Source organism: Crocodylus siamensis, chromosome 2 (assembly GCF_052110815.1).
Source record: "Crocodylus siamensis isolate JL-2025a chromosome 2, ASM5211081v1, whole genome shotgun sequence".
Lineage (NCBI taxonomy): Eukaryota > Metazoa > Chordata > Crocodylia > Crocodylidae > Crocodylus > Crocodylus siamensis.
The window spans coordinates 127,590,474-127,617,039 of record NC_143396.1 but is presented as its reverse complement, the minus strand read 5'-3'; the positions used below and the strand labels follow the sequence as shown (position 1 = coordinate 127,617,039).

Genomic DNA, 26,566 nt, shown 5'->3' with positions numbered 1-26,566 from the left:
TTGATTAAACCTTTACAATCTCCTGTTTATTGCCAGCCTACTTGAACTCTGGCCCACAATAAATCAATCTGAGATGGGTGGACTGGCTCAGTACATCCCAGCTGCTGTGACCCTTTACTTGGCTGCCTTTCCAGGTCAGCAACAGAACAGCAACGGAAAGGATTCCCTCACCCCACTAGAAGGAAATGCATCAATGCTGCCACTAGCCCTATATCATTTGATTTGTCCTTTCAGAAATCCTCAGGAAATACCCCACCATGCGTGGTTAGGATGCATTCATTAGGAGCAACATTTCTCTCACAGATTATTAGAGTACAACTTCCAATATGTCTCACAACATTCAACCCAGGGGGCAGAGTTCAGACTCCATTTGCAATGCAGAGGTAGAAGAAGGGAGGCTCCTGGCAAATAAGACAATGCACACTTCCTCCGGGTTCCCTGTTCACCTCATATGCCTGCCTCCCACCCCGGGGCAGGGAGACTTCATATCTCCATGCGGAATCTGAGTGCCGAGCCCTTCATCTGCTCTTCATAGTGCCTGTTGAATCTCTCGTTCTGGGCCACCGTGAAATGATTCTTCCAGTCCCCTGAAATCCCTGGTGAGAAGAAAACAAATGACCAAATCGGTGTGCACTGCAGAGCTATCTGCCCCCTGGCTGGGATCTGAGAACTGTCCTGTCCTTTCCCAGTAACACTTCCAGGGCCCCATGCAGAGCATTACAGCTTGCGTGCTGGCCACCCAGAGTCCTGGAACAGCACTCTTGACACTTCCTTTGCTTGCAGAAACAGCTTGAGGCTGAATATTTGCACATTTGGGGAAGGAGCTGGGAGAGATGCTGGCAGTGTTACGTCTTCAGGGATGTGCCACATAGGTTGTGTGCCTGGAACGGAGGTGTGCTATAGACCACCTGCCTTTGTGAGCCAGATCCAGCCCACAAAGATGTCCTGTCTGGCCCATGAAGGTCTGATCCAGCATGGAGGATCAGTAGCATAGAGCTGCTCTGTGCTGCCCATCTGCTCCACAGAGCTCCCCTCTGCTGCAGAGACTGCTGCTGCCCTGGATTTGCACTAACCCTCTTACCCTCACTGCACAAAGATCGGAGATCAGTGGTGAGGACAAGCACAGACAGCTGGCTGCTCCCAAGGGTCAGGGACTTGCAGCCCTCAGCAAGGACTGGGTCACAAAGGGCAGCCTGTGCTAGCAAAAGGTTGCCAACCCTGCTATAGACCAGCTCTTGCTACCACCCATGCCACCTGAATAGATTTGGTAGCAAAGCAAGAAGCCTTAACCCCAACTTCCCAATGTCTGAACTGAGCCCAAGGCAAAAAAATTAGCTATGCCCTTGAGAGAGTAGGATCAAGATCTTCAGCCTAGGAATTACATGGGCAGGCCTTCCTAGGATATTCCTCTAACTGCTGGTCTTATGGGCAGCCCCATCTTTAGCGGCTGGGCTTGGTTCATAGAGAAAGAATCTGGACACCAGGAATTCCTGTCCTGTGAAGGTGCATTAAAAAAATACTGTGTACAGCTATTCCCAACCCTGCTGTCACTCTACTGTTTCTTCTCTCCTGCAGCTCACCTTTCCTCATGAACGGAGATATACTGTGGTCCAGAGCCCAGTTGGGCATTGTTTCATAGTTGACAGAGGGGTTCTTCTTCATCTCCTGGAATGAGGTGTGATGGAGGATTTTATTCACCACCTCCTCCTTCAGATCCTTTCCCAGGAATTGAATCACCTTCTGTACTTCCCGCTTCGGGTCCTGCAAAGATAAGCAAACCAACCATCCGATGAGGAGGCATGCTGAAACACAACAGTTTAGGAGAGAGTTTAACTGTCTTTAAACCCCTTGCAGAATATGATGATGCTTTTTGGGTTCCACGTGTTGCCTGATCCAGAGACAAGAGGATTTAGATCAGGCCTTAGATTAGCTGAGTGTTTTGACTCCTTAAGAACGCATCATGATAACCAGTGACTTGTCTCTCCTGTGAAAACCAGAGTCAGCAGGCAGGAAGGCACAGTAACTTCTACAGCTTGCAATGCAGTCTCAGCAAGATATTCCACTTGCCCAGATAGCTACTACACATCGTGCCAATACCACATGATATTTCCAACAGGGAGATGTGGGCTCATGGTGGGATGGAGGCAAGAGGAAACAAAACCAACAGGTGTTCATAACAAATATGAAAATTAAGTTGATGGTCAGAGCTGGTAACATCTTAGCTCAAGGGTCTCACCTGGATGCTGTTCTCTTTTGAAAAGCAGAGGTGTACACTCTTTTTTGCTATCAAGACCCTCTACCCTTCCCCCTCTTCTTTTAATCAGATGGAGGGAAGGGGCTTCATCCAACAAGACAATATCTAAACCAGGGGTGGGCAAAATGCAGCCCGCAGGCCAGATGTGGCCCGCCAGCCCATTCTGTTCAGCCCGCAGGGCCCCTAAAAAATTTAGAAAATTAATATTTATCTGCCCCTGGCTTCCTGTCATGTGGCCCTCGATGGCTTGCCAAAACTTAGTATGCGGCCCTCCGTCCAAAATAATTGCCCACCCGTGATCTAAACCAACCAGACAGAATTAAAGGAAGCCAATCAATTCCTGCTGAACCATTTCCTACTCTTTTACAGGGGAACCTTGGTGCTGTGCTATGTTTCTAGCACTAGATGGTGCTACAGAAAGACAGAAATAGGACAATGCTTCCATCTATGGAGCCAACAAGTACCATTTCTGTTAGTGGTTCTCAGGAAAGCTCCAAAACGTGCTGTTGACCTAAGGTGAGACGAGCCTATAGCCTGCTGCAAAAGGAAAATGACCAGCATGCTACTCTGGGATAGGGGTTTCCACATATCCAGCATATAGTCGTACTGCTAACTTTTCTGGTATAGTCTCTGCTCCTAGGGGTTAAGGAAGCGAGGTATACAGTGGGCTGTTGTCTTTTGAGACAGTGCATTTACCAAATGTACCTTGTAGACCTCCCAGTTGTCTCTTGCAGCTTGTTGTGTCCCAGCCTGCTTCAGCTAAAGTGATGTGCCTGTACCAATCAGGACTATAGTAGAGGTGATATCTTTTCTTATTAGACCAACAACATTTTTTGAAAAAAAAAAATTGTAATAGAATACCCAATGTGTCTGTGGAGCACTTCTGGGGTATGACTACATCATGCTGAGTAGTGAGGTGGGAAAATTGCTTCAATAGCTTCTTGAAGTGAAACCTTGAATGGGATGATCTGTATGGATTTTGTAAAGAAGCAGACTGTGATGCTCAAGATAGGGTTTGTGGGAGGTGCCACAGCATTTGTTTGTGCTTTACATTCCCTCACCTCTTTCATGTCTTCATAGTACAGGAACAGGATATGGTGGTCCTTTGCCTTCTCCCACCAGCCTTTCACATGGTCATACCAGGATCCATAAGCCACTAAATCCCAAGGGAAATAAGCAACATAGGAAGAGACATTTAGAGAGAGAGAAAGAGAGAAAGCACTAGCTCCAAAAGTCCCCCCTCTCCCTTCCCCCCAGCATGGATATTGTGCCTGCATCCAGAGCAGTGTGGGGTCTAAAAGGTGTAAAAGGATCCACTGGAATGGGACAAAGTTTCTTGCAGAGAGGCTGATTAAACACTGTGACCTCCTCTGAGGTGGTGGTGGACTTGCCCTGGCTTTGAGCCCTCAAATCAAAGTGAGAGAGCTTTGCAAAATGGGCTTTAGTTCAGCTGCTGGATGTAAGGGGGAGAGGTCTGGATGGACAGAAAGGTCCCTCTGGTTTGGGAACTGGTGAATCTAGGTGATCCCTTGCTCCCCCTCTTCCTTCACAGAAAAGCATTTGCCTGCATTGTCCTCAACAGGCTCCTCTTCATTGCAATTCTTAGCGTGGCCTTAACAAGGATTTACAAACTAACTGTTTATACACCATGAAAGCAGTCCAGTGCAGGGGTTGGCAGGGTTTCCTGGCAGGGGACAGAATGACCCAGCTCAGGCCTGAGGCAATAGAGCACAGACTTGGCCACCTCTGCCACTTTTCCTTGTAGCCCAGCTGTGGCACGGCATGAGGAGATCCCCTCTGCTGAAGCCCTGGTTTCCTGACTAAGGTGCAAGGTGAGCAGAACCCCCTCCCCCCAGCCACCAAATGCTGCCTCATCCATAACACCACCAGACAGATTCAAAGGCTTTGTAAGTCAGATCTAATGTGGAGGCTATTGGTGGCCAACCTGTGGTCTAGTGGGTTGGGATTCTGAGTTCTGGACCAGAAACTAAGGAGACACAGGGATTGATTGTGAGAGCCCTATCTGCATGTAGGCTCTGGTTATGGGTGTTATTTATTTTTCAATGGTACTTGGAGGCCCCTGTGCTACTTGGGACTGCACTGTGTTGGGTGCTGTGCAGTCACAGCGGAAGAAGGTCTTTGTCTCAAGAGTTTTGCTTTGCCCATGGTAGAGAAAAGAGAAAGGGAAACAACCACAGAGAGGCAGAGTGATTTGCCAAAGGTCTCAGTAAGAGACACTGGAGTAGAATCCAGTCCCGCTAGGTCCTAGTGCTGTTCCCCAGCCATCAGGCCATGCTACATGCTTCAGTGACCTGTCTTGCCCTCAGGAATTCCCATCCTACCAACTTGAATTGCCCAGAGAAGTCATAGTCTTTGTACCATTCCCAGCTTCACTGGCAAGCCTGTGGGTTTCTGTCTCAGGGATGAAAAGAGTCTCTCTCAATTCTGTTCTGGGTAAGCTGCATCACACCCATTGCTGGGATCTCTCAGAACAGAGATACTTATCTTCCAACCTGGAGGCCAGATCCAGCCTATGAAGCTCCCCAAGGGTCCATAAATCTGGCAGTGGGGGGTCTGCAGGAGTGTTGATTGCCGCTACCCTACTGCCAAATTTCTGGACCTGTAGGAAGCCCTGCAGGCCAGACAGCATGGCCCTGTGTGGGAGATTGTGCCAGCATGCACAGATGAGATAGTGTATGGCTGCATTTGGGCACACAGAGCTGGACCAGTGTGTGGCTTCAGCTGACCCTGCACAGGATCCTGCCTGAGGACTGGCCTCAGTGCTACTCTTCAGGCCCATGGAGCCAAAAGGTTCAGTACTACTGGCCCAAACTCTTCATTTACCATTCCCAGTCATGAATTTCTCCAGAAACTCATTCCAGGGGCCGGGATCAGGGTGCAGCTTTGCCATCTGGTAGAAGTAGTAATAAGAGACAGCCACATCCTTGGCATTTCGGGCAACATAGATCATCTGCAGGAAGTACAAGGGAAGGAAACACAGTGCAAATAAAAAAGGTGCCAAGGGCCTTTGACCTTCTGTGCTTCATAGGCCTGCCACTCTACATCCCCCATACAGCCCTGTGCTTGTTAAATATGCCCTTCTGAAGGGCCTGTCACTGGTGGTCACTAGGGGCAGAATGCCAGACAAAGTGGATGGACATGCAGGGGACAACCTACATGGCCACCTCTGTCCTGCAGTTCTGGAGCCTGTTACCTTGCAATTCTTTTCCCAAAAGGAGATGGGGAGGAGCTGAACCGGGAGATGGGTCTTCACTAACCGAGGGGATGGCATCTTATCCAGCTGCTCTGTGCCTAGGAAACACACAAGGGGTTAAAGAGTTTGCTGGGCATGGTGCGTGCAAATGCTCTGCCCTCGCATGGAAGTGAAACAGGCTTTATGTGTTGCTGGCTGTCACAGGTGATACGCAGATATGAGTAAGTGTTTACAGCGCTATGTGGGTAGCTGCCTTCTCACGTAATCCTGCCAAGCCCAAACCCTGCTAACTCACTGGCTGCAAGCCCTCAGCATTACCTTCACTCTCTTAAAGGCCTCCCAGACCTATTCCAGTTGCTGCTTCAGCTGGTCTGTCCCTGTGACGGCCAGAACCAGAGGGATTAATAAGCAATAAATACGTGCTTCTTAGAGGCTTTTGGTATTTTGCCGAAACAGGTAATATTAGTTAATATAAAGCTTGTAAACTGCAAATATAACTTGTCTGTCATAAGTTTAACCAAATGATAAAATTAACTGTTCATGGAACTGACTGGGCCCCATAGGCAAAGCTGTAGCTATAAAATTATGTGACCTAACTGTTTTTTGCTCAGAGTTCAGCCTTGATGATAAAACTGGATCTAACTGCCAGGCACACCCAACACATTCCAGGAAAGCACATCCCCAGAAAGCATATTCAAAAAAAAGCCTAAAAGGGCTTGGGGCTTAGGCGGAGCAATGTTAATTTCAAACCTAAAGGCGCTGCATTGTAATTTGCTTATTGGATAAACCCGAGTCTAGGTAGTAACCTTTTATGATAATTTTTAACACCTTTCAATCCCATAGGGTAACAGCAATAGAGCAAGATCGTGAGTGGCTCAAAAGCCAACAGATTAGCATAAGACTAGGTATAAAAAGCACGTGCATCAGGTGACCAGCAGGAAGGAGGGAACAGAACAGTCATTTCTGTTCCACGCCCGGACCCTGGACTCCTGGCGTGAGTGAGGATCGGATCCTGATGAAGGGACCTTCCCCCGTAATCCCTCTGACCGCGTCGATTGGGGATGCCTGACTTCACTGGAATCACTTGACGTGTACCTGGCATTGAGGGACTATCGCTAAGTTGCCAACCCATGTCTGTCTATCTGTTGTTTTGAACAGACCAGTGGCTAATACCCTCGCAGTGCCCAGTTGGCCTGCGACAGAACTGATCTATCTATCTGTTGTTATTATCTGTTGTTATTATTTACTATTAGCTCCTTAATACTGCATTATCTGCTTATTGCATTTATCTTTCTGTTAACTGCTGTGTGTGTGTAAGCTATTTACTCCACTCCCAACTTTGCCTCCTCGATCCGAAACTGAACCTAACAGCTCAGTTGGCCTGTGATAAAATTGATACACTCACAGTGCCCAGCTGGCCTGTGACAGTCCCTCCCTCTTCTGCTCCACTGAGCTCTGACTCTTCAGCAGGATTTCACACCATCCTGAGACTTGTAACCCAGGTCCAGAAGATCTCGCCCCCTCAAGAGGGTGCTTTCCTGCATCTCATCCGTTACTCTGGAGGTCAGTTCTCTTTGTGATTTATGAACAAGCTAAATTAAATCTCTCTACACAGGAGCCTTCAGAACCTGTGGACAGTTTTATCACTTCTTTGTATACACTGGCTGAATCTTGCCAATATGGAGACCTCAAGAAAGAATTGATTAGGGACTGCTTAGTTGTGGTTCTTCACGATGAAGAGATCTCACAAAGACTACATTTGGACCCTAATTTAATACTCCAGAAGGCTGTCACACAAGCCCACCTATCAGAGTTAGTTAAGCAGCAACAAAGGGAAATCAGAAATGATTCCAAGCCCTATCAGGCATCAGCTAATATGGGTGCAATGCACACTGTCAGGAAACTACAACCAAATATAGAATTGACATACACAGTGAACAAAGGGAGTGGGCCTACGGCACCCACCAATAGCCAAGTGGGCAAGGGGGTCAATGCCATAGGTGTGGTGAAATCCCTGGGCATGGCTATGCTAAGTGTCCTGCTATGGAAGAGATATGTTGATGATGTAAAAAGAAAGGTCACTACACCTGTGGTTTGTCACTCAACCACAGAAGTCCACAGAGTCACAGAACAGGACTCAGAACTGTTATTAGAAGAATTTACAGTCTTCATCAGACCCAGGAGTCTGGATGACAGAACGAGAGAGCAATGGACAGTCAATTCCATTTAAAATTATTACAAGAGCAGCAGTTCTAGCTACACCTGATACTAACTACAGCCAACATAGGGTTGAGATCCTTCTTCCTCCTACTAAAAGTTACAAGGACCAGGTGATATCACTGTCAAAGTACTGGGATCCTTCAATGCAAAAATGACACTGAAGCAGGAAGTTCATGTTGTGTGTAATCTTGCTGTGCCTTTGTTTGGCTTACAAGCCATACAAGCACTACACCTTGTCTGTTGACTGGATAAAATAGCAGACCAGAACTCCTTGGAGCAGTACTGCGGAACCAAATACCCATCCATCTTGTCAGGTCTTGGAAAAATGTCAGGTGAATATAGAATATGTGTAAAAACTGATGGACCCAAGGATGGAAACTCAAGAAGCTTATCTTTTCTATCAAAAGATAAAGAGGCACTGCTTAGAAGGATGGGCTCAAGCAAGAGAAAATTATGCTGGCACATATCCAGGAGGGGCCAGCAGGGGACTGCATGCTTAGGGGAAACCAACACGGGTTCATCAGTGGCAGGTCCTGTCAGACCAACCTGGTGGCCTTTTACGATCAGATCACCAGATCATTAGATGCAGGGGTAGCAGTGGATATAATCGTCCTGGACTTCCAGAAGGCTTTTGACACTGTCTCTCACCCCGTTCTCATTAAGAAACTGGGGGGCTGTGGTGTCAATGCCCACACAGTCAAATGGGTCGCCAACTGGCTGGAGGGCCGCACCCAGATTGTGGTAGTGGATGGGTCCTTCTCAACCTGGAAGGATGTGGGCAGTGGGGTTCCGCAGGGCTCTGTCCTCGGGCCCGCACTGTTCAACATCTTCATCAGTGATTTGGATGAGGGGGTAAAAAGCACCCTGTTCAAATTTGCTATGACACTAAGATGTGGGGGCACGTGGGCACACTAGAAGGAAGCAACAGGCTACGAACAGACCTAGACAGGTTACAAAGGTGGGCGGATGAAAATAGGATGGGTTTCAACACAGAGAAGTACAAGGTGATGCACCTTGGGAGGAACAACCGGCACCATACCTACAGGTTAGGGAACTCCCCTCTTGTCAGCACGGAGGCGGAAAGGGATCTGGGGGTCATCACTGACTCCAAGATGAACATGGGCCGGCAGTGTGGCGAGGCAGTTAGGAAGGCCAACCACACCTTGGCATGCATCCACAGATGCATCTCGAGCAGGTCCAAAGAGGTGATCCTTCCCCTCTATGCAGCACTGGTCAGGCCGCAGCTGGAGTACTGCGTCCAGTTCTGGGCGCCACACTTCAAGAGGGATGACAGCATGGAGAGGGTCCAGAGGAGGGCCACTCATATGATCAGGGGACAACAGGGCAGGCCTTATGAGGAGAGGCTACGGGACCTGAACCTGTTCAGCCTCCAAAAGAGAAGACTGAGGGGGGATCTTGTGGCCGGTTATAAACTAGTCAGGGGGGATCAGCAGGCATTGGGGGAGTCACTGTTCCCCTGAGCACCGCCAGGAGTGACCAGGAATAACGGTCACAAGCTGGCAGAGGGTAGGTTTAGGCTAGATATCAGGAAGCGCTACTTCACAGTCAGGGCGGCTAGGGTCTGGAACCGGCTTCCAAGAGAAGTGGTGCAGGCTCCTACCTTGGGGGTGTTTAAGAGGAGGCTAAATGTACACCTTGCTGGGGTCATTTGACCCCAGTATTCTTTCCTGCCATGGCAGGGGGTCGGACTAGATGATCTGCTCAGGTCCCTTCCGACCCTAGAAACTATGAAACTAAGATTCAAAGACTGTGGGTTGGCATGATACCAACAGGAAAAACATAGTCTCCATGTTGTCAGGGATTTAGTCATCTTCCATAACAAAGTACTGATATCTTCTGCTCTACACCAAAGATCCTAGAGAAGATTCATGAAACTCATCAGGGTACTACAAGCTGTCAAGCCAGGGCTCATTAGACAGTTTGGTGGCATTCTGTTAATGAGGACATACAGAACTGGGTAGCTAGCTGTAAGGCTCAATACTGACAATCCCTGTAGAGCTATGATCTATGACTAAATTACCAGATTATCTATGACAGATGCTGGGAGCTGCTTTACGGAGCTGGAAAAGATCTGTTTACCTTGTTATTGTCGACTATTACTTCCGCTACTTGGAGATGGCACAGTTACAGAATACTGCAACTGAAAGCATTATAACGGCACTGAGTATATACGTGCAACACGGCATACCGTCAGTTTTAAGAATAGATAATGGTCCAAAAATTTAATGGAGCTGCATTTAAGCAGTTTGTAGCCCAGTATGATTTTCTGCATATGACCAGCAGGCCACAGTCCCCAAATAGTAACAGGCAAGTAGAATGTGCAGTGTGGACAGTGAAGAATTTTCTTCAGAAAAATGAAGATCTCTATAAGGCTTTTCTGATTTACCATTCAATACCATTACAGCCTGGATACAATCCAGCCAAGTTGCTTATGAGTCACCGACTCTGCACAATGATGATAGATGACTTGGTTCCAAAACTTGTCAATGCACAGAAATTTTGTGATAAAGATAAACTGATAAAGGACCAACAGAGACAGAATTATAACATCAGGCATGCCTCCAGAAATGTGCCTTTTCTTTCCCCAAAGCAGAAAGTTTGGATTCCAGATGCAGGAGTACAAGGCACTGTCCAACGTTGAGGTGGACATATTGTTCATATTGGGTGAAGATACCTAGAAGTCTTCTCTGTAGGAATCAAGAGCATCTCTGTCATATGCCACCTATGTACTACGCTAGGTCAGGAAGTGTGTCAGTTCTACCAAATAGACCAGATTTGGAAATCTGTCCACTTTAAATGAAAAGGCTTATTGATGTTTCTGTTTTGATTATTCTCTTTTTGTAGGGAAGTGAGTGATAAAGACTCACAGGAGAGTGATATGTTTCTAACTTCTCTTCTCAAGACAATTTTGCAGTTCTTTGGAAATCCTTCCAGTTTCTCCTGAGAAAGAGGGATGTAGGAGTAAGGGTTAGCTATCTTCCTGAGGGCTGACATGATAATATCAGCAGGAAGTTGTCAGTCATCTTTGTGTGTGTGTTTTTGTTGCAATAAAGCCCTTCGGAGAGCTAGAAGTCTCCCTGCCTTTTCCTGAGCTATGAGATAGCACAGTCACCATTGCACACAAATCACAGAAGTCATAGAGAAGAAGGGGTAGATGGGACCGCAAGAGGTCATCTAGTCCAGTGGTTCTCAATCTTTTTTGTACCAGGACCCATTTGTAAACACTGATGGCCAGCCCTGGCCCAGTGCCCCTCACTCCTGACCTGCTGTCCCCTGTCAACAAGCCCCAGCCCCACAATGTGTGCAGCATGGGGGGCCCCAAGGGCACTCTGCCAGCCCCAAGGGGAAAAGCCGCAGGTCGCCAAGGAGAATCCATTTTTAAAGTTTGTTGATCTATTTTTAAAGTTTGCTCACAACCCTTTCATATATTCTTGGAAACCACTTTTGGTTCATGACCCATAGGTTGAGGAACGCTGATTCCATGAACCACGCATGCCCCCGGGGGCTGAAGGGACACGGCAACTCCCCATAGGCAGCAGTGGCAGTGGCAAAGTGGCGGCGGCGAGCAGGGAGCTCCCCCAGGCAGCCATGGCAGTGTTGGCGGTGGGGGGTGGTTGGCCACCGGCAGATCCCACTGGCAGCATCAGCAGTTACGATCAGTGACTGCCTGCAATTGCCACCAGTGGTGGCAGGGGGTAGAGTGGTGGGGAGTGACGAGTGGCGACCACCCGCAGGCACCGCTGGTAGTATCAACAACGCTTGTCTCAGGAGGTGCACTGCCAATCTCAGGAGGTGCACGTGAACCCGCGTCCACCCTCTACGTGTTGCCAATGGCTGATCTAGTCCAATCCCCTGCCTAAGCAGGATGCTGGGCCTCTGTCAGCCCGCTGACACACTAATAGTCTGGGCCCTTCTGTGAGGCATCTTCAGTGTCCTCCTTTCCCCCCCTTCACCCACCCCCATGCCTCACAGCTTATGCAGCAACATAAAGCCAAACACAAACACAATTAGTTGCTGCTGGGGTGCCTATTCTCTAAGCTGTCTTCCAGGCTTCTTCTCAGCTCTGCTGACGTCTCCTGGCTTGGGTCCTCCAGCCTCTGGTACTGCTTCTCAGCTTTCTTTACTGAGAGTGCCTCCAATTTGCACAACCAATGTCAGGCTCCCTTTATCTGCAAGGCTTTACAGAAATCTCAACGATGAACTCCCTTCTCTAGCTCTGCCCAAGTCAAACCACCCCCTGCCTCAAACGCAGGGGTTATATAGTCCCTGGCTCATCCTCCTTCTGAGCTGAGGCCAGGGCAGCAGGTCATTATCTAATTAGCTGCCAGCTGTTTATTATCTGAGGCTCTTCAACTTTCTACCTCTACTCTCAGTAACAGGGCTTAGCCCGTTACAACTGGCATAGGCCAAGAGCCATTATAAGGCCACTATGCTGCCTTGTTCCCAGCGTTTAGAACAGGGGTAAGCAACATTTTTGGAAAGAGTGCCGAAAACACCTGCAAACTTGGCCTGTAAGATGCTGGTGTGCCATGGCAGAGAAGCCACGAGGGACCCGATCCTTGTTGTGGCAGTGCAGGCCCAGCCCCTTCCCTGTCTGCCCTGAGGTGTGTGTGCCAAGCAACGTACCACACTCTGGCACCCAAGGGTTGCCTACCTCTGGTATAAAGTGTGCAGAGTGGGAGCGAGTGAACAGAGCACATTTCAAGATGGCAGCCCAGGCCGTGGTCCTGAGGCAAGGTAGGCTTGCCCTGAGAGGTTGGGAAGGTAGGGACTTGATTTGGAGTGCAACAAAACAAATGCCTTTGTCCCATGTGTCATGTGAGAATCACAGAGAGCTGCTTTCTTCAAACATTGAACAAGGGGCTCTGCCACAATCAGACTTGGAAAAAAAAAAGAGTTCTTGGGCAGAATTAAGAAACATTCAGAAGCAGGAAGTTGCAGATGAGGAAGACATCATGAACAGGATCCTATATTTGCATTATTGAAATGGAGCAGATTAGTGTCTGCACAAGAACATTCGGAGGCAAGCGGCACCACTGGAGACAATGAAATCCATCTAGGACCACAATGACAACACAACTAGGCTTCCTGTCCCAGCTCTTCAACTGGCTCCTGTGGGAAGAGGCACCCACAATTGTCTGACTGCTCTGGTAAGACTTACCACTTACAAATTTAGGGGCACTCATTTCCATGAAAGGCACTCGATTGAAAATGGCATCCCGCTTACACTTCTCCACATCCCCATCATTGTAGATCATGTCCACAATCTCGCTGATCCAGGTTGTGCCTACAATGCAGAGAACCCTTTGGCAGTCAAGTGTGTTCTGGCTCCTACCATGTGTCACTGGCAATACAAAGCTAAGCACCACCATTTCCTTCCCCTGAAAGCCCTGTGTCCAGCTGAACTTGCCTGATTTGGGGTAGGTGGAAATGAGAAGGTCATCTGGCCTGGCTTGGAAGGCCTCCACCTGGCCCCAATTCTCCACAAAGCACCAATAGAGGGGAATGCCGTGGATGCTCTCTAATTCCCTCCTTAGCATGTGTTCCTCTTCCATCTTGGGAGGCCTAAGTTGAGAAGAGGGAGGGGAAAAGATTACAATGGTCTTTACTACTTAAATAATAACTGAGTAAAGCATAGAATCAAAGAAAATGAAGATGGGAAGGGACCTCAGAAGGTCATCTAGTCCAACCCCCTGGTCAAAGCAGAACCATCCCCAACTAGATCATCCCAGCCAAGGCTTTGTCTGCCCAGGTCTTAAAAACCTCCAGGGATGGAGATTCCACAACCTTGCTGGGTTCCAGTGCTTTACGATGCCTCTTCTTCTCCCCTGCCTGTCCTTGCTGAACACTTTCATGACAGTATTCCCATCATGTGAGCTATCCCACCAAAACACACTGTTACACCTCATGGGAACATGGTATTTAGTTGTTGAGGGGTGGAAAAAGTGGTACTGATTTCCATAGTGTCTCTCCCAGGAATGGATACATCTTTCTTCCCTTTCCCCTCTCTCCCTGCCAAAATAATTGGTGTTGGAGACTTCTGCTTGGAAGTGCTTCTGTGGAGTTCAGCTGAGAGCCCAGAACATTGTTACTCGTTCTCTGCCATAATCCTAACAACTTGATAAAACCACACACACATTCATGTGTCTAGAAAGGAGAAATGAGATTCTGTTTCCCTGCTGCCAGTGGTGACACGTAGTGGGTGCATGGTGAACTCCCCCTCCCTGGTCAGTGAGATTGGCTGCAGGGGACCCACCTCCCAGGTTGGGGTGATCAGCCGCAGGGAACACGCACCCCAGTCAGCGAGACTGGCCATGGGGGAAACCCCCTGCAGTTGCTGGCTGGTCACTGAGGGGGCACATGCTCCCCGTGACTAGGGTGGAATCAGTCGCCCATGCTTCCCTGCCCAACCTGAAGTACCCATCAGTCTTTGTTGCCTCCCAGAAAAGATACTGTTCTATAGACCACGAGTTTTCAACCTTTTTTCATTTGCAAAGCCCTAAACAATTTTGAATGGAGTTGCAGACCCCTTTGAATTGTAAGTGTGGGTATTCACATACTTTTGATTGATCATATTCATCTTTCACAGGCCCCTTACATCAGAGGTGGCCAAAACAGGGCCCGCCAGGCAATTTCATCCGGCCTACAGGTGCCCACCAATTAATTATAACCTACCCTCCCAGCCCACATGCCTCGCTCCCACCCTCATGGGTGGGAGGGCCCCAGGCCCAGCCAGCACACAGCTTCTGGATGGGGCCACTGCTGCAGCCACCAGGGGACCTGCTTGACTTCCCCAGGCTCCAGCATCTGCTCCTGTCCCTGCTGCAGCACTTGCTGCTCCAGGCAGCAGATAGGGAAGTGGTGCTGAGCGGAGCGGGGGAGCTGCAGCTGGGCAGCGGGAGCACAGAGCGTGGGTGGGCAGGGTGTGGGTATAAGTGTATGGGGAGGGAGAGTGGGAGATGTGGGGACCTCCCCCCATGGTGCACAGCCCCCACTGCTGGTGGCAACAGCAGGCAGTGGGCCCTTGGGGTGCTTGTGGCCCATGCATGTACAGCCACCTTGGGAGGCATGGCTCCGACCAGTTCTGGGAGTGCAAGGGGAGTGCACCAGTGCAAGAGGAGTGCACCAGTCCAACCAGTTCTGGGAGTGCAAGGTGATGCACCTGGGGAGGAAAAACCAGCACCATACCTACAGGCTGGGGAACTCCCTTCTCATCAGTACAGAGGCAGAAAAGGAACTTGGAGTCATCATTGATGCCAAGATGAATATGGGCCAGCAGTGTGGGGATGCAGTCAAGAAGGCCAACTGCACCTTGTCATGCATCCACAGGTGCAGCTCAAGCAGGTCCAAGGAGGTGATCCTTCCCCTCTATGTGGCACTGGTCAGGCCACAGCTGGAGTACTGCGTCCAGTTCTGGGCACCGCACTTCAAGAGGGATGTGGATAATATGGAGAGGATCCAGAGGAGGGCCACTTGCATGATCAGGGGGCAGCAGGGCAGACCCTATGAGGACAGGCTATGGGACTTGAACCTGTTCAACCGCCACAAGAGAAAGCTGAGGGGGGATCTTGTGGCCTGTTACAAACAAGTCAGGGGAGACTAGCAGGCAGTGGGGGGTCCCTGTTCCCCCGAGCACTGCCAGGAGTGACTAGAAGCACAAGCTGGCAGAGGGTAAATTCAGATTAGACATCAGGAGGCGCTACTTCACTGTCAGGGCGACTAGGATCTGGAACCAACCTCCAAGCAAGACCCTGGGGGTCTTTAAGACAAGGCTAGACAATCACCTTACTGGGGTCATGTGACCCCAGTACTCTTTCCTGCTGTGGCAGGGGGTCGGACTTGAAGTTCTGCTCAGGTCTCTTCTGACCCTACTAACTATGAAACTATGAAACATGGAGCCAGGCTGGCCCACCTCTATCACATGGGACTCCCTACAACTCATGTGCAGCTTCTGACACTTGCATGCCACTGGGGGAAAGCCCCATGTGATGGAGCCAGCAGCCTGGCCCTGCTCCCTCTCTCCGCATGCACTGCCAGGACTCTGCCAGGAAGCAGGGGGTGGTGCTCCCTGCTCCTTTCTGCAGAGTCCCAGGAGCTGTATGTGGCGGCAGCCCTCGGGGCACTCAAACCCCACACACCACACCCTGCCTCTACAACCCCACCACATATTCACAAGCCCCACAACATACCCTACACCACCACAGACAGCCACACACCCCCAGAAATCCCACAACACACACACCCTTCCCACACCCAGCCATACATACACACCCCAACCACACCCTACACAGAACACACAAGAGTAAGACTTTATTTTAGCTATTATGTAATCATCTCTATATACGCTATGCAAACAAAGATAAATCAGGACAAATATATTTTTTGAAATGCAATTAATATATGTCATAGTAATGTTTGATTTTAGTATATGATTTGGATTTTTTTTCTGGTTCCAAGATGGCAACCCCCACTCCCAACAGGAGTACTTCCAGGGGGCAAGGGAGGGACTTCTGGTCCCAAGATGGAAGGCAGGGAATTAGGCACCTGCCATGGGGTAGGTCTACCCTTGCAGCCCTTGACAGCTCACCAAAACACATTAAGTGGCCCTCCAACTGAAATAATTGCCCACCCCTGTCTTAGACATAGTCTGTAGAATCCCAAAAGTCCATAGACCACAAGTTGAAAACCACCAATATAGATATCCCTGTTTTTATATTGTATTTATTAGAGCACAAAGACAGGCCTTTTGGTTAAGCTTCAAGCTCAGGACTTGAGAGACCTTGGTTCAATTTCCTGCTCTGCCACAGTCTTCTTCTTTGACTTTGGGCAAGTCACTTAGGGCTTGAATACACAAGGCTGCTGACAGATGTGAAAAAAACATCCATCCATTTACCAGATGAGGATGTGAATCAATTTGACCCAGCTCACCCTACATCCGAATAGATTACATGCTTCAGCAGGGCTTTTTGGTGCCTTTATCTAATAGCAGACATTGGGTGAGCCAGGTCAAATTAATGTGATGCCTCTTTGGGGCACGTGCTGTGCTTGGCACAGGGACGCACCGAGCTGAAAGTGAAGCTCTAGGGTTTGGTTTTGTTTTTTCCACATTTGTACACAGCCATGATATTGAAGGAGCAAATTTAGTCAGCTTCTGGCCTACCTGACTAGAAAAGCAGGCAGAGACCAGAAGTGCTGATGCTGCTTATTTCAGTTATATGTTTTGAGATTAAAAAATCCTGCATGTCTTATTACCCTGTGCACAGAGGTCCAATTAAGTAAACTTGTTTTAGTTTCTCCAAGGTCGTATTATTTTTCTCTTTATATGTCTTAAGTATAAAAATACTTAAAAACTTAAAGAGGAGGAGGATTCCTTTGAAACAAACAAGTGGGTGATTCCCCTTGCTGTATAAAATCCTCCCTGTGATCACAGTATAGCCCTAAATAAAGAAAAGCTGGCTCTGTCAGTTCTGATTCAACCACAACGCAAAGTTTGATTTCTTCCACAATTTGGTGCTATGACTTGGATAGAGATGCCCAGAGTGATCAGCTGGGACACAGACATCTCTTCACTGAAGCCCTGGCGCCAAACCAAGGTAAGAGACCTTTTGAAATCTCTACTGGGGCTTTTCAGTGAGAGGCTGTCTTCCTGATTCACTGCTTGAGGCTCACCCTATCCAAACTTTTTTTCCTACCAGAACTGTCAGCCCCACTGTGTAAATAGTAACTGAGAGTAGAAAGAGTCAAGGTTAAGGACTCTGTTGCTGTCGTCAATGAAAGTATTTCCTTGTGTGAATTGAGTTAAGTTCTGTAAAGAACTAAGAGGTCTCTTTGAGGCCAGGAGTGGAAACCCTGTGCAGATTTGTTCTGTGTGCTCTTTGAAAGCAAGCTGCAAGGTGAAAACTCTTAAAGTGTGAGTGTTTTCCATGATAAGCGTTGATGAAGGCTGAGACTAAAGAAATGCTCTTGAACCTCGTCCCTCAACGCAGAAATTCCCTTGTATGAATTGAGAAATATGAGCCACTGACCATGTCTGAGACTAAGGTTGGGTTCAGCCGCCCCAAGGCTGTCCAGAAGGGCAGTTTTGAATGCAAGGAGGCCCAACTGGAACCTCATGATCCAGTGGACAAATTTACCCTTTCCCCACCCTCATAATGAGCCATGTCTAACCAGGAGTAACTGCATTCTGTGCCGTTACTGCAGTGGAGTCTTGTCTTTGGACATTAGCCACAGCATCTCTGTGCCGCTAGCAAATCTCACAACCTGACCTCAATAAGCCATTCCTGTATGAAAGACCTGTGTGAACTGAGTTTAAAGATATGGGGAGCGGAAAGTCTAAAGACATACCGGCTCCACCAAAAGGGACTCCAGCATTGTACATGTACACACACTATGGCCATAAAAGCTGTAAGTTTCTAGACAAATGGAATTGGTATACCAGAGATGATCTTAGCTGGCAGTTTCCCCTAGAGGGAACATTTGATTTAAGTAAAATTGTTCATCTCCACAGAGACCTTGAGTTAAGAGGTAGTAATATACCACAGACTCAGTGGGACACATTTTTTGATTGGTATGAGGAAGCTTTCAAAAGACGTCAAGAATCTCAAGTTCGGAGTCTTAAGGACTCCCAAGAGAAACTGAAACCTCAGATAAAGGAATTAAAACAGAAAAGTGCACCAAAAGGTGCCCCATCAATAGTACCATCAGCACCAAAGCAACTTTATCCACAAATCACTGAGAATGAATCTGCAGAAGATATAATTGATTTTCTTAATGTGCCACCCCCATATCAGTCCCAGGCACAATCTGAACCTGAAGAAGTCCAAAGTAACCAAATAGGCTCTTCCGGCAGGATTAGCCCACCTCACCAGGAAACTATCACTCAACAACCGTCACCTGCCCCCGGGGCCTGCCCACATCCACCAGAGGCATGGCATTTGTCTTCTGAAGTCTCAACCCCCTCCTCTTGTTTAAGGTCTGGTACCCAGTATGGTCCAGCCCCTTCTTTAAAAGCTAAAAAGGCTCAGCTTATGCCTTTACACCAACTTCCAGGGCAAGGTCCAAATGGGGAAACTACAATCACAGTTCCTGTCCCCTGGACCCCAGGAGATCTCCTAAATCTTGTTAAACAATTTCCCAACATCAGAGAGGAGCCCCAAAAATTTAGAGATGAATTAGACACTGTAATCCATTGTTATGATCCAACATGGGCAGATTTGAACCAATTAATGAGAAGTGTTCTGCCCTCCGAGGTCCGCAACCGCCTCATCGCACAGGCTACTTGGCCTACTCAAGACCCCAGAATTGGAGATCACTTAACAGATGCCCAAAGACGCCTCCTTGAGGCTGTGCTTAAAATTTGTCCCAGGAAAACTGACGGGGCCAAAATACATAACCGTAAACAAAATAAAGGAGAATCCCCAGCAGACTACATGGACCACTTGAAACTAGTATTTAAAAGACAGTCTGGTATTGAAAATGCAGCTGAAACTGCCCCAGAAGCAGTGGCTTCCACTTTGTGCACAGACTTCTTTCTAGAGTCCAGGAACAGTTGTACACAATTGCTGTAGGTTGGCAGACTAAGCCACTTGCAGAACTAGTCACCATTGCAAATCATTGTACAACCTGCCAGGAAAAGAAAAAGGAATCCACAGAAACTAAGCTAATGTCATTACAATTACAGACTTTAGGCAAGGGCAGAAGCCGAGGTTTCCATCAAGGACAGTTCAGAGGCAGGGGACGTGGTCATGAGATGGGACGAGGAGGATTTCAGTCCCAAAATAATGACAGTTGTCATTATTGTGGCCAACCAGGACACTGGAAAGCTCAATGTCCTCGCTGGCCTGGCCAGCCGGGGTTGACGTTTAACCCACCACCACCTCCTCTCACTCAATTCTCTGTCCCAAATCAGGGAGCCTCCTGTTAGGCCAGCCTGAGGAATAGTAACATCATCACACCCCCCACTTCTCCCACTTAATCAAGATGATCCCTTCATTTCCTGCATGATAAATGGCATCTCTACAAAATGTTTAGTAGACACTGGTGCAAGCCGCTCTACTCTTCGAGCTGAAGAATTTTCCACAACTCCCCTCTCCTCTGCTGTTGTGAATGCTGTAGGAATTTCAGATCAAATAGTTCCTCATCCTGGTTCCCAACCATTACATGTTTCTCTTAGTCCTGTTTCTAATCAACATGCCTTTCTCCTTAGTTCTTGTTCTCCTGTTAATTTGTTAGGCAGAGATTTGCTTTGTAAACTCAGCTGTACTATCTATTGCTCTTTTAATGGTGTTTATTTAGATGTCCCGTGATAATGAGATAGCATACTTGCCGCTTTAGCTAGCTCACCTCCTGAGCCTGAGTTCCCTGATCTTTCTGTGTTGCAAAAAGAAATCATAAAAGCTGTCCCTCCATTTCTCTGATCCCAGCATGCTAATGAAGTAAGACAAATCCATACTGCCCAGCCTGTAAAAATTAGATTAAAACCCAATATCTTTCAAATGCTAGATTAACTAAGTATGAAATCTTGCTTCTCTCTGCTGGAAATGTCACCCTAACTAGGTGCCCTGTTTTAAAACCTGCTTCCCTGTTACCTACCCCTTCAGATGGTGAACCCCATGATTGCATTTTTGTTACTGCTCACATAACAATGCCCCGCACTGATCTAAAGAACCACCCCTTGCAAAACCCAGATCTAGTATTCTATGTTGATGGATCGTGTCAAAGAAACTCAAAAGGTTCCCTGGTTGCAGGATACGCAGTATGTTCCCAATATGATGTTATAGAAAGCCATCACTTACCTAATGTGTATTCAGTTCAAGTTGCCGAGCTTGTGGCCCTCACCAGGGCTTGCACCCTGGTCTCTGGTGCCTCTGCTAATATTTATACTGATTCTTGCTATGCTTTTGGTATTGTACACGATTATGGTCAACTTTAGAAACAAAGAGGCTTCCTCACGTGAAGAGGTGCCACGATTAATAATGGTCCATACGTAAATGCCTTGTTAAATGCTTTACAGTTACCTTCTGCTGTTGCTATTATTAAATGCCAAACTCACCAGAAACCTTATAATGATATTACACGTGCGAACGCTCTGGCAGATTCCACTGCCAAAGCTGTGGCTATTTCCACTCCTCAGGCTACGCCTGTGTTTTTGTCTTTTCCAACTGACCAGTCTCCATTGGCAAGTCTTCACGACATTGCCCTCCCCCAAGATCAGGCTCCAGAACCAGAGAAACATACATGGAGATTGGCTGGATGTTTGTTACACCTTGACCATTTGTGGCGCTCCCTGGACGGCAGCCTGGTGGCCTCAATGGTCCTTCTTCATCTTGCTCACATCCACCATGGCATGGCACATGTGAGCAAAGGGGGGATGGTAGAAGCTGTTAAGTTTGATTGGTTTGCTCCAACTTTTCCATCTGTGGCTTAACAGTACTGCCCCACCTGTCCTATCTGCCAAGCCCATAATGTGGAAAAGCCTGTAAAAACAAAGAAGGCAGCACCCCCCACACCTTGGGGACTGTTTGTAAATTTACAATTAGATTTTATTCAAATGCAGAAATGTTGTTATTATGAATATGTCCTTGTTATTGTATGTAGGTTTTCTGGATGGCTAGAAGCCTACCCATGTGCAAAAGCTGACACCATCACTGTAAGCAAAAAGTTGCTCAGAGACTTTATTCCAAAGTTTAGTATTCCTTTATCCCTAAACTCTGATAGAGGAACTCATTTTACCAGACAGATAATGAAAGAAGTCTGTAAAGTCCTGCAGATCCAACAGAACTTTCATTGCCCATACCATCCGCAGGCCTCGGGCCACATGGACTGCTAAAATAGCATTCTGAAAAATAAACTGGCCAAAATTTGTGCTGAGACTCACCTAAAATGGCCAGATGCACTTCCCATAGCCCTTATGAGTTGAGATCTACTGCCAACCGAAAGAGTGGGCTTAGCCCACATGAAATTCTAGCTTGATTTCTTCCACAATATGCTTATACTGGTGTATTTTACAGAATTGCTGAGTGCCCCAGGCAGCAACAGTGCATGGGACAGCATTGCTGGCTATGTTGCTGGCAGCACAGCTGGGCTGGCAGTATGATTTTTGCACTTTTCTCTCAAGGTCAGTATTCAGAACTGGTGCCCCAGTGCCGCCACCCTTGTTACTCTGTGGGCAATTTACATTGACTTTATACACTAATGTAAATTCTACCAGGATAGACACCAGCTATTCCAGGGGAGCAGCCTGAAATAGCTGATATTAGTCAGCATCTTGTCATCAAGTAGAAGGCAATAGGCTCACCTATAGCATACAACTATTCCTGGGTAAGCTGTAGATAAACAACCCTTACCCTTGTGTGGGCTGGTTATACCCTTGATTTTCTCAGGATAATTCTATACCAGATTCAAGCAAGTTACACCATGGTGGGGCTATATGTTGTGTCCACTCCATGTTTGCATCAGTGTAAAGATCGATTACATTGGTATAAACATGTTGGGTGTCCAAGCCTCCCTGTCTCCCTGCACTGCCATTCGCCATCTAAAATGGAGCACTTTTCAACCTCTATAGGGAGCTGTGAGAGTTAAAGCTGAATAGGTACCTAGTGCAAAAGTAAAGGGGCAACAGAAGTACTTAGAAAGAAAATACTAACAAAATTTTTTTAAAGACTGTTCCAGGGTACATCAGATTGTCAGACTTCTGTGAGCTTCCCCTGAGCCTGGTGCATAGGTGGAGTAGGATACTTCTGGGATTGGAATAAGTGATCTGATTGTTATCGAATATGTTAACTGTATGGCTCTGGAGAGTGAAATAAGTGCATTTTATTATCACATTCTGCCTCTATCAACAGCTAAGGAGGAGCAAATAACTCTTTTACAGTGAGTAATACAAACCATGTGGGTTATGATGTACAGAAATGAATCCCTTGAACAGGAGATGGGGTTTTAGAAAGGGAAGCCCTACAATTTGATGACTCTGAAACTCATGCTAAGCTTGGGCCTACTCACAAAAGTTAAAATGCAGAATAATAATGCTAACTGCATATTGCAAGAGGATGCAAGTTCATGGCTAGGCCATCTAAGAAGGCATAATGAAGTATCTCTTCCAGCCTATCTTGCTATATTCAGAATGCTTTCAAGCAGACTCTTAGTTGTCTGGTGTGCAACCATATGAAATGTCTATCCTCGGTTAATTAGTATGGTAAATATTTCTTTTGCAACTAACTTGTGTTTATGTGCAAGAAGAGACATTCTCCATATGTAATAGATGTCTCCTCCTGATTTAGTATGTTTTCCTGGCTGTTAATCAGTTTCTTGATATGTTTCAAACTAGATAACCTCTTGTTACCAAAGAAGGTATCTCATTCAAATTAAAAATTTCTGATAACCAGTAACGAGCAGATTTTTCCAGTTAATTACTGCTTGGGACTCTTTCTTGATTTACACAACTAAAAGAATGCTTTGAAGATGCTAAACTAAGGGTATAAAAAGGCAGTAAAACAGCAAACAGTGCACGCACTTCAAGAGCGAGAAGTCTCTCTGACACCAGTTGCTTATGCACCCAACTTACTCGAGAAGTTGAAGAGAAACAGACCGCCTCTTTGTCGCCTGAGAAATCATCACCTTATAGCTAATTACTGGACTTGATTTTAAATACTTGTAGTAAGTAATGCCTTTCTGTCACTCATCAAATGAGGTGTCGTGTCCAGAATCCTAGGTTTTTATTGCTAACACAGTCTCACAGCTGTGATTTCAGTGAAGCTCAAATGAGCACTGTACTGTTAAAACACTTTGTTTTCCTCTGTGAAATCAGTGACAGACTGCTTGTTCCCACTCATACTTGGCCAGTTTTTCACACCATTTCTCTAAGTGTAAGGTAGGCAGAGACCAGTCTTCTAAACCACAAACTTCCACCAGATTTTTAAGCTAGCTTTCAGTGGTGCATGATTTCCCCATGCACAGTTAGTGCCTCTGCAAAAGAGCTAACTACAATCACTTTCTGTCTCTATCAACAGCTAATGAGGAGCTATGTTCATTCATGTTCATAAGTAACACATTGCTTATGCAGACACTAAACCATACCTTACACTGAACAACCAATCATCAGTTACTTATTGACCATCTGAATAAGCTGTGTGATCAGCTATGAGTTATGAATACTTTTGTCCTCCTTGAATAAGTCAAAGTAGGGTGACCAATCTGCAGTACACATGCCACAGGCAGCCTTTGTATATGGTGCACAGTAGATGATGAGGGAGACAAGCAGCACAGCAGCAAATAGGGCATGGAGCAGAAAGCAGAGCAGCAGATCAGGTGAGGAACACAGGGCATGGAGCAGAAAGCACAGTGGAAGATAAAAAGGGGAGCACAGGGCAGAAAGCAGAGCAGCAGACTAGGTAGAGAAAGGGGCTCAGTGACCTTTGAAAAGGATGTGGGGCTAATTTGTGGCATGCCTGCCAGGAAATGTAGCCCCCACTGGAATAAAGATTAAGATGAAAAGATATAATTAGGAATTTAATCAAAAGTCTATTGAGGGGGAGACAAAAAGGACCCCCAGTGTAGAGGAAAGAAGGAACCCAGGCAGGGAGCCTGGATAGTCATCCAAGAATCTACCAGGCTTGCTGGCTGCTGGGAACACGAACAACGCCAGGAAGATACTTCAAGTTAGAGAGAACCAGAGAAGTATTTCTGGTTTTGCTTCATAGCCCTGTCTCCAAACCTAATAGTCCTTTTGTTTTTGTGTCTCTGTTTTAGGTAATAGCCCTGTGTTGGCTTTTCACCTCATAGCTTGTCTGGTGGTAAGGGTGAGGTTAGGGTGGCTGGCTGCCACAGGTATTCTGTTTCCATGAGAACTGCAGACCTACGGCATTTTGCAATCCCAGAGCCCCTCTCAAAGCTGGAGGGTCCCTTCTCCACCAACCTGCAAGGTCTGGCCAAACGGGTTAGACGGAAATTTGCTAGGGAAGAGGAGTCTCCCAGGTCTGAGATCTGCTCAGATCTCCAGGAATATGTAAAAGGTAAAAGGGGAGAGATTTCGGGGCTCTGGGGTCACCCTTAAGGCTAGGCTAAGGCAGAATGTCATGCTGACAAAAATACCTTTGAAAGGGATGGTTTTCATTTTCTGCCTTCAGTTTCATAGTTTCATAGTTTCTAGGGTTGGAAGGGACCTAAGCAGATCACCTAGTCCGACAGGTTTGTTCCTGGGAGGGGATATGGAGGAGCTGGAGGTATCTGAAACTGACAAATTCAAGAATGTTCCTACCCTTTACACCCCACATTTCTACCCCATATAAAACCCAAGACTCATTTTTAGCCTGGAAAACTTTAAAAGCACAATCCAATGAGCACTAAGTCAATGGGATTCTTTGTCTTGCTATTGGCAGGCGTTTAATCAGGCGCTAATTTCAGGATAAATCAAATTACCATTTGGAGTTCCACAAATATTGAAGGGCTGCCTCAGTTGCTGTTCCCACTCTGCGTGTCATGTAGGAAATGGATTCCTCTCTCCAGAATGGGGTACGGTCAGCCCCGAATATATGAAATCTGGTCTATTTACATAGCATTACAGGTGAGCTCACTTCTTTTTGTCTCTTCCCTTCAGCTTCCTCCAAATGGCAGGCCTGCCTTTGAGCTCCAATGCCCATACTCAGAAAGTCTGTACAGATCCCTGAGAAACTGCTTGAGCACTTAACTTTCTCCCTCTAGAGAACATTCCTCAGTTTCAACTATCTGCCATAAAAACCAAGTTATCATGTCTCTTTAATTGCACGCTCTTGACATAAGAAATGCTGAGTCATGTGATCTAGGTTAAAAGAGGTGAATGTCATATTCCAGTAACATATATTACCCACAGAAATCTTTATTGACATGAACGACTGGTGCCTCTCGAGACTGGGGGGGCACCATGGCGGCGAGCAAGGACTGCCTGCAGCCTCCGGCAGTGGTGTCGGCAGTTGGGGTGGCAAGCGGGGACTGCCCGGAGCCACCGCCAGCCACATTGGGGGTGAGGGGGTGGTGGGTGCAGGCAGTGACCACCCGCAAAAGCCAGTGACGGCGGCCAATCTCGGGGGGGGTATGTGCCCCCCCATCCATGTGCCCCCCTATGCATCTCCTAGGCTTATTGGAATGTATTTGCTCACTCTCACTGATAGTTGGAGCCTCTTCAGGGTTTGCTGTGGTCATGTTTTTAAGCTTTTCCGCACCTTGAAGACTAGAAGCACATTTTTTAAAATGACAGCTGGGATTTTCATAAAATTGCTTGCACTGCATTTTTATACCACTCCTGGTAGAAGAACCAGAGTTGGCAGTGCTGTAGTAGGCCCTCAGAAAATTTAAAAAGCTAGTTTTTCAACTGAGCACCTTTCCTAGGTACTTATGACTTGCAGCCACACTTTTCCTTTGTACCCGTGGAAAGAAGGACCAAGCCATAGCCTGCTGACCTGGAATATCTACAGTAGTGAGGTATTAAATAAGAGCTGCTGTGAGAGTGGTCTTAAGAAAGCAAATAATGTTTCAGGGCAAAAAAGGAGAGTGTTGACAAGGACAGGTTACAAATCAGACCAGGCTGCCCTCCAAAGAGACCATGATTTGCCTCAGGCTGCATGTCACTAAGCACAGCACTCTGCGAAAGGGCTCAAGCAGGGTGTGCAGGATACAGGGTGCCCCTGCTCCCAAGGCAAGCAAAACCAGTGCTCAGAAAACCAGCCCGCGCACCCACCATATAATACCTGGATGTGGGGTGACTTCAGAAGCTTTGCTTCAGGGGGACTTCTGCTCTTTATGTTTCAGCGTTGTTTCTAAACTTCCCAGACTTGTCTCTGATCAGATTTTAGTGCAGGGAGATTGTATCAGTGCTTCCTTTTTTA

General features: G+C 47.2%; 1 protein-coding gene across 2 annotated transcripts; it reads right to left on the bottom strand.

Moving 5' to 3' along the window:
* Positions 1-26,566, bottom strand: LOC149870758 (sulfotransferase 1 family member D1-like). 2 transcript variants are annotated; one of them, XM_090036804.1, is made up of 8 exons: positions 26,429-26,566; positions 13,120-13,274; positions 12,871-12,996; positions 5,469-5,566; positions 5,099-5,225; positions 3,316-3,410; positions 1,581-1,761; positions 1-596 (listed from the first exon to the last, which is right to left on the bottom strand). In XM_090036804.1, exons 2-8 carry the CDS (start codon positions 13,262-13,264, stop codon positions 484-486), a joined length of 885 nt encoding a protein of 294 aa, XP_089892930.1. In that variant the 5' UTR covers positions 13,265-13,274; positions 26,429-26,566; the 3' UTR covers positions 1-483. The 2 variants fall into 2 exon arrangements, with proteins under 2 accessions (XP_089892930.1, XP_089892931.1); XM_090036805.1 differs by lacking the exons at positions 12,871-12,996; positions 13,120-13,274 and having other exon boundaries at positions 26,429-26,560.

Coding starts and splice junctions, on each gene's coding strand:
- LOC149870758 (XM_090036804.1), bottom strand. CDS start 13,264: ATGGAAGAGGAACACATGCTAAGGAGGGAATTAGAGAGCATCCACGGC. Junction 5,567..12,870: donor TGCCCCTAAATTTGTAAGTG/GTAAGTCTTACC, acceptor TGTGTTTCCTAG/GCACAGAGCAGCTGGATAAG. Junction 1,762..3,315: donor ACTATGAAGACATGAAAGAG/GTGAGGGAATGT, acceptor TTATCTTTGCAG/GACCCGAAGCGGGAAGTACA.